Source organism: Daktulosphaira vitifoliae, unplaced genomic scaffold, assembly GCF_025091365.1.
Source record: "Daktulosphaira vitifoliae isolate Bord-2020 unplaced genomic scaffold, ASM2509136v1 Scaffold_3, whole genome shotgun sequence".
NCBI classification, from domain to species: Eukaryota; Metazoa; Arthropoda; class Insecta; order Hemiptera; family Phylloxeridae; genus Daktulosphaira; species Daktulosphaira vitifoliae.
In genome coordinates, this window is record NW_026099574.1 from 37,494,288 (window position 1) to 37,502,977 (window position 8,690).

Here is an 8,690-nt window from a genome sequence, read left to right on the forward strand (position 1 = left end):
TAGAAACCTTAGGTGTTTTTCTTTTATTTGATATAATTTTTTTGAAATTCTAACCCTAAAAACCTGCCCACGAGAGGATTCAAAATAGCAATTTTTTTAACTATTTTGAAAATTTTCTGGAAATACTGCATCTTTTAAACATGTTAAATTAAAGCTTATGTTGTATACTATAAATTAAAAAAAAAAAATGATCTGCAACTTATTTTCTATGTATTGAATAGCTGCATTAGTTAAAAATATGATATTTTTATGATAAAATTTTTTATTTTATGTTTTCAACTTGTTATAACTTATAAAAATATATGGATCAACACAAATTTTTGTTTTCAAAGACTATATACCACTTTCTTGCGATATATTTTTTTTAATTCGGAAAATTTCTCCTTATACAGGGGGCAATCAAAATTTGAAACATACGTATAAAATGTAGAACTTTTTTAACTTAAATTTTGATAGTGTTTCTGAAATATTGCGTCCTTTAAAAAACACGTTAAATTAAATCTTATATAACGTACTATAAGTTAAAAAAAAATTATCCTGACGACTTGTCTTACCTATGTGCAAATGGCTGTCAAAGTTGAACAAATTTAATAAATAAATTTAAATTTCTTAAAATTAAACACTGTCTACTGATTTGCATCGTAGTGTATTTTACGATAGTGATTTTATTCACTGTTAGATATAATTAATATTTGTCTCGACTATACCACGTCCACACTATGTTGCGATCTCACTGTGCTATCGTATTTTTGTTAATATTAATGATTGGTTTTGCTAAAATTTGTTAATTAAAACGGTATTTTTTTTTAATAAATATGGTCTAAGAAATATAGTTTAATTATGAGTCTAATGAAGCCCCTGATAATCTCTAGAGATCACTAGATTGCATGTAATACAACTAGAGAACAAATAAAGTTGTACTTAGAAATTTCTAGTGTTTCAAAATCTTATTTTTGAAAAATAAAAATGGCTACAAGAAAAATAATCCAACGTTTTAGATTTTGAAGAAGTTTGACAATTCTTACTAAAATATTAGTAATATTGCTAGGAATAATGCTACCTCTATCACTTGATATACAGTTAATAAGTTGAACTACAGAATTAATTTCATAGAGATAAAATTGGTTATCACCTGTGAATTGATGATTCTTCTGTCGAATTAAAATTAAAATTTTCAATTTCTTTTGAACTATTGATCGAATGAAAAATTCAGTTCCTTTGTACAAACTTATAGTCTATTATTGTGGACGAAATGGGTACTTAAATTGATATAGAGTAATACGGATAATTGTAGGAGAGTAAACGGAAAATTTGTATAATCTCGTTACCATTTTAAACAATCAAGACTAAGAGAAAACATGGAGTACTGTACATTAATTTAAGTCATGTATGATCTAGTCTTAACTATAATAGTGTCATTTCCTTAACTTTTACCCCAACTATTTGGTGTAGGCTCTACACTACAATGATTTGACAAGATATTTAAACCGGCTGTTGACTTGACGCAACTTCTTTATGAGCCAGTAAGAGAGGAAAGTGCGTGTCAATGTTAAAGTTCCCATATGGTCACCCATCCGGAAAACAGTAAACAACACAGAAGAACATCGGCGACTAAATGATTCACCACACAGGTGAAGAAGACAACTAGTGAACATATTAAATTTTCGGATTTTTTACTTATTTAAATAATGAATATAATATTATGAAATTTAAGAAAACATACTTGTTAATATACATAGAAGGCGATTCCTTTATCATAAATCTTTTAATTAATTTAAAAATAAATTCGATAATTTATTTACTAGTTTCTTTTAGTTGCATGTTTTTTCTCTATTTATGATTCATGAAATGTTTTTATGTTTATCCCCTTATACCATCACAACTATTTTTTCAAATAGCGACATACATAATTAACTAGTTATTTTTTGAGATAATGAATGGTCGATCAAATTTTCGGACCATTATTTCAGAAGTGATTAACATTTTTATACTTGGACGGTTGGAAGAGTGAGACCGGAGAATATCCAGTGATATAAATAACAGCACCCGCTTCTCACCTTCAGTCTTTAAATTGTTAATAACTTTTGAAATACTGATCCAAAAGCTTAAATTTTTTTAATTATATTATTATCTAATAAATAAGGTATTTAATTATTTGTGTTACCATCTAATAAAATAAAGTTGACACATTTATAAAGTATAAAGTACGAATATTAAAAATACTTAATGATTGGTAAATTAAGTTAAAAATATGTAACTAAAAGAAATAAATAATTAGTAATATTGTTTTTATTTTTCGATTGAATAAGTGCTACATAGTAAAATAATTACAATCGTATCATCAGGTATTCAGATTTGATTTCAATTAATAGTTTATTAAAATCATCAAATTCTCAATACACCACAATAGTAACCGCGGAATGTATAAAAATATTAATTGATCACAATTCATTGTCCGTCAAAACTAGAAATCTTGCACTAATAAAATGTAGCATTTATTTACTTTATACATTGAGATAATAATTATTAAGTACTTTATAATATTGGAAATGTATAAATATAGTTTTAAATCTATGTACATTTTTTGTATTTCAATGATTTATTTTAAGTAAATAATAGTCTAGTATCTTACTGTATGCAAAAAACATTATTTATAAGAAGATTAACTTGACACGAAATAACAAATAAAACTCAATATTGTTGATATAATTTATTTCCAACTATCCTAAATATAATAGTTATTATGCTTACAATAAAAACAAATTTTAACATTGAAATTAACTTATATCCGACATACTCTTTTCAATAATTCAGCGTGTCCTATGAATTGAGTCCAGTTTTATTTTTTAGGAAGCTTGATCTTACAATATTGAACTTAATTAATTCAATAGTTATTTAATATAAATATTTAAAATAATGATAATAAATGTTCATTGTACAAATTGTCTGTAAAAATATAAATTAATCGTTAGTTTAGATTTAGGGAACACTAGTGATACGTGTTGTCCTATTGCTATTTTATAACGATTTTAATTTTAAACGTTTTATTTAATATTTATAGTTGATTTAATTATACTAATAAATGTCAATTTTTTGGAAGTATATTTTACTATATCTGTATTTTTGTTTCGAATCAAATTTTTTGAGTTATTTTTTAACTAACGTTAAAGCTTTAATTAATCAATCCTGTTTTAAATATTATGTAGACAATAATTACAATCAATTTTAAAACTAAATTATAATTAAAGAGGAAATATTTTAGAAATTGCTAAAAAGAACTTTCCGTTCGTTCAACTGCCAAAAGTTTTTCAGTAAGCAACATATAGTATAATAGTAATATTTTTTATGAAATAAAACACGATTACTATTATACTGCTCTCATTCTACATATCATTATCTCTTTTTTATGGTGCCGATATTTTTCATAAGTTTTAATGTGGCCCTGAGCGGGTAGTGTTTAGCGATACTTTGTATTTAGCATAACGGACAAATAGTTCCATGTTGTGCACTTAGCTGACCTATAACTAAAAATTATAACAACTCAAAAATAATAATACGAAACTGGTTATCAACTAGTCAAAATTTTATTTATACTATTCTCCATTTAATAGTAAAAAATAACAGATTCTCATTTAACTTTCAATAGTTACCCCTGAAATCTACTCTTAGGAATAATTTTTTCTTACAATAAACTTGATTTTTACAATATTTTATAAAAACAAATTATATTTTAATTTGTACATTTTTAAAAAAAATATCATTATTTAACGAATAATAGGGAATTTTTATACTTAATAAATCATTCTGTATATTATAACAATTTTTTACAGCCTTTATGTCTTAATAAAATAGTTAAATAAATTATCTAGTATTCTGAACATCTGATCTTATCAAATTACCGTAACCATGACGATGACTAGGATAATACACCAACATTTCAAAAAAAATATTAACAAAAATTGAGAAGGAGGGTATACTTTCCACCAGACCACTAAACAAATACATTTAATGTTACATTATTGTTTCAATATTATTATAAATTAAAATATGTATTTACCTAGAATAGAAATTTGTAAAAAGTTTTCGTTAAAATGCAAAACCCTAGAAATACTAGAAATTAATTATATATATATACAAAGTGGTCCGCGATTTTTTGATAAATTTAATGACTTGATAAAGTCAATATTTTTCGTTAATTTATTTTTATAATTTTTATACGTTTTGGACTATAAAATTTTTATAATTTTAATTATAGTAAATATTTACGAAAAGTGTAAAAAAAATCTCTATAATTTTATTTTATTTTGTCTTGTTCATTTTATTGTCTGCTATATTTATCTCACGTATTTACAAATTTAAAAATCAAATGTGAATATTAATTTATACTAAAATTTATGATGTTTATTTTATAATGTTATAGTTTATTTAATTAGTAGCGTAAACTATTGCAAAACGGAGAAATTGAAAATTTATAAAATATATATTATTTTAATAAATTTTAACATATATATAAAAATAATACAGTAATAATAAGCTAATTATACATGATCGTTATATACGAGGTAAAGGTTTTAATTATTTAAAATTTATTAATATTAGTAAAAAATAAAAAAACAAAGGAAATTTGTTGTATCAAATATTTTATCATGTAGAATAAAACAAATACCGTGTTTTTATTCGTAATAAATAAATAGTAATGATATCTGTTATGTTCTCTCTATCAAATTTTTAAGTTCAATCATAGCTTGTCATTCCAGCGTAGATAATTTTCATGGAAAAAGTTACATACATAATATAATATAATATTAGTTATAATATAACCAATATTTGGCGTGAAACAATTTCTTTTCTTAATACATAATGTTTGATATCATAAAAAAACAAATGAAAAATTCAAATTTTCACAACATTTATAATGCTACAGATAATATATTATTGAATATTAATAAGAGATTTTTTACTAACATTTTCATTAATATTTATTTTATAAGATGGCTAACTTGAATTTTTTATTTATATTTTTCGTAAATTTAAAAAAAAAAATTGTCAATAATTAAAACAACTATTGTGTATTGTAAAATGGTTATATTTTAACGTGTTAACAATTATTAAAAAAAAAGTAACATAAAATATTGGAGAAATAAAAAATTATTATATTTATAAACATTCTGGGCTACCTTGTATGTTATATATTTATGGAATAAATAACCAAAGTTAGATCATTTTCATTTGAAGAAGATTTCAGCGCAGAATCCATGTTAGAATCGTAGTCTTCTTGAAATATAAGGAAAAATTGTATTTGAATATTTACAGTGAATAGAAATGTATTATTATTTAATAATTAGACTTTGAATTAAATATAAATTAANAATAATTAGACTCTGATTTAAATATAAATTAAATAAATGCACAATTTTTGCACTTTCCATTTACAAAAAATCATTATATTTTATTATTCTATATTTTTTGATTTCTCTATCTATAGATCCTTATCATGGTAGAGAGGGCAAAAATATTGATAACTATAACTATTACAAGCTTCAATCCAAAGTGACCTAGTGTCCTCTGTTTTTTATCGTTCCCACCCTTTTTATTTTGTTTACTACATGTATCACCAATGACATGCAACTAGAATGTTTGAAATGTATTGGCCAGCTGCCTTTATGTAAAATTTATATTATGACAAAAATCGACCGTAGGAAAATCAATTATTTTTTTAGTTGTTCCCTAACACTTCGGCAATCATGATGTGTGGTACGAAATCGGTAAGTCGACACCACGGAAAGACGTTTGTTTTTATTCCTTCAAAATTATTTTTATGTTTTGTATTTTACTATTTGCACGTCNTTATGTTTTGTATTTTATTATTTGCACGTCCTCAAGTGTGTCTATGTGTGTTTATAATATACTCACGCACAACTGTTAATAAAAATACAATAATATGATCAGCTGTACACGTGTGTGGTGTTATGGTACAATAATATACATGTGTAATAAATATTATTTACTATAGTTTCGCGACTTTGGCATTCATTTTTAATTCATGTGAAAAAAAATATTTACGAATAAATATTTAAAATAAATAAAAAACCTTTACCCTAATTTCCATTCTTACCTGGCTGACGTACCTTGCGCAGTCAGTTGATGTCACAGTAATGAATATTAGTTATCCCAGCGTCCTACAGTGGCGCTAATTGTATTCTAATCTATTATTTTATTATTTCCTAACTCTTATATTATACGATGCGTTGTATAATTATACTCAAGAGTAAACTTAATTATTTCAAATATTCATGTTTATCTATTTAATAAAATAAACATTAAATAATTATTTAATTTCATTAAATGAGAAGCTTTTTACACTCAAAAGCATTTCTGGCAATTGTTTTTTTCAACGAAAATCTGTTAAGCTTTAGCCATATTTTTCGTTATTATCAGAACGATAAAATATAATTTATGAATAATAAAATCATTCTACTTTGATAATTTTCAACAAATCTAAAAAAAATATATCTCTATATTAGATAAGACTATTTACAAGTATAATTGATGTTATTGTACAAGTGAAAAACTATTAAGTCAAATGCATGTAATCAGTAAAATATGTTTTTCAAAATAAATTTTCGATTACTTAGATTTGATTACTAAAAAAGCAAAATTGTCTACCCCGGATAAATCGGACATCCCTTAAAAAATGTCTTAATCTTTTTTTCAAAAACGTTCTTTAACGTTTTGTAATAGTTTAATAGCATTTGATGTATGTACATGTGTATTATACATGCAGCTACATATTCATCACCATTACCGGTATTTTTCTAATAAACCTAATGGTTAAATAATCTATTTCTTTTGTGTGCTAATAATGCTAATAAACGTGATTTATTTAACGTGCCTTATAAGTGTTATGAATTACATTGTTGGTGTAATGTATACAGACGTTGTTATTGGGCGTGTATGTCGGTAACCTAAGCTAATCGCATAAACGCGCGTGTAAGTCGGTAGCACTGGGATTAATAAGGCCGCGTACGATACTTTGGCGTGTACGACCATTTGTGTGGGGTGGTGAAGGGAAAACCCGTCGGAAAAACCACCACTGGAGGGGATAATCGATGTCGAAGGGCATTCTGTTACGGCGCTTTTACTGGTGCGCACGGCGACCAAAGCATATCGCTTGAACTGGATAGGCACAGGGTGAAGTAGTCGCGGTGACCTGAACTAATTGCCGGACCTCCCGGTAGAGGGCGTCCTCTTCGACACTATCGATTTTTGGCTTGCCATCGTAGCGACCCCCGGGGAAAACCGCACACCGATCGACCCCCAGGACTGAATTAAAATTCAGCCCTGTTCCAATTCACGCACACATACATAACATCCTTCCGCCGTCGTCGACGTCCTGTCCATCGTGTCGTCCTTGGCTTCATTATTATTTTACTTCTCATATCCAAAAAACCGGATATTAACGTCGTTTAACCCTAAAATAATGAATATTTTGCATACATAGAGTTGTGTTCCATGACGTCTTTTGTATAATTCTACAGGTATGGCACAACGTTAACTATGTGAAATTTGAGTTGATGTACTACAATTTCAACTATTCAATGCCAGGAATTACTTAACGGACCTAATGGTTACTTTGTCATGTTCCGTTTTGCTTGACCCGTCCGAGTTCGATCTTAGCGTTCTGTATGTTTCATGTCCCGTCGAAAAACAGAAATAACTCTAGCACGTTGATGTAGTAGAATTGCCTATTCGAAACGCCTTCCAACTACTCACTCTGGTCGATTTTACTATTCATCGTTTTTTTATTTATTATTTATCGTTTTTAATTTCACAAATGAATAAATTGTTTATCAATCTATTCGTCTATCTATCGGCTTATTAAGTTCTATTTTGTATTTAAATGTTAACTGACGTAAGACTGCATACGTTATGAGTTGCCCTCGCCAATAGAAGATAATAAAAAAATAAAGATTAATTAATGTTATGATGCGAAACGGACGCAACAACAAAATTTAATTACCATTAAATATTCTTTTATATGGTTTTAATTCTTTAAGGCTGGTTGCCTACAATTAAAAAAAAAAGTGAAAATATCTTCATTTTTATTTAGCTCCAACTTAGTCTAATGCCACGCCCTTATTACTAGGCAGGGAATGATTAGTAAAGATAATCGACTTTAAGAAACATTGACTTTTACTAATTTTTTTTTATTTAGCTCAGTAAGACATTTTATAGTTATTTTTAATAACTTAATTACAATATGATAAAACTAAGAGTCGCACATAATTTCTACAATTAATTTTAATAATTTTTTTTTATGTGATGTATTACCAAATAGCTTGACAATGAATCCAAAATAGTCAATATATCATTGTTTAATAAAGATTTTTAATAATTACGCTCTCCTATTTTTAGCTTCGATGTGTAGCTGAGAAGCTAATAGTTTTACTATCTTGTTTTTTTTGTGTCACAACACACAATTACTCTGCTCCTACTGGACCGATTTTGCTCAACGATACATCAAAAGATATAATACATGTCTAGTTGAAGCTATTAGTGTCATTATTTTTAAAAGTTTGCCTGAAACCTTGTAATAAAGGTACAAGATTTTTTCCTAAAAAAAATATGGCTATAAAATAGCCAATCTCAATTTTTAGGTGTTATTGGGCATTCAATCAAACAAATACTTG

The 8,690-nt window shown here is 26.4% G+C and overlaps 1 protein-coding gene across 5 annotated transcripts in view; it reads left to right on the forward strand.

Annotated features, from left to right (window-relative positions):
• Window positions 1-5,729: 5,729 nt before the first annotated feature.
• Window positions 5,730-8,690, forward strand: part of LOC126901543 (calmodulin) — a 58,167-nt gene continuing 55,206 nt past the window's right edge. For all 5 annotated transcript variants that reach the window (XM_050678053.1, XM_050678049.1, XM_050678047.1 and 2 more), the window contains exon 1: window positions 5,730-5,765. In XM_050678053.1, coding sequence (XP_050534010.1) covers window positions 5,745-5,765 — 21 coding nt within the window. In that variant the 5' untranslated portion in view covers window positions 5,730-5,744. The remainder of the gene's footprint in view (window positions 5,766-8,690) is intronic.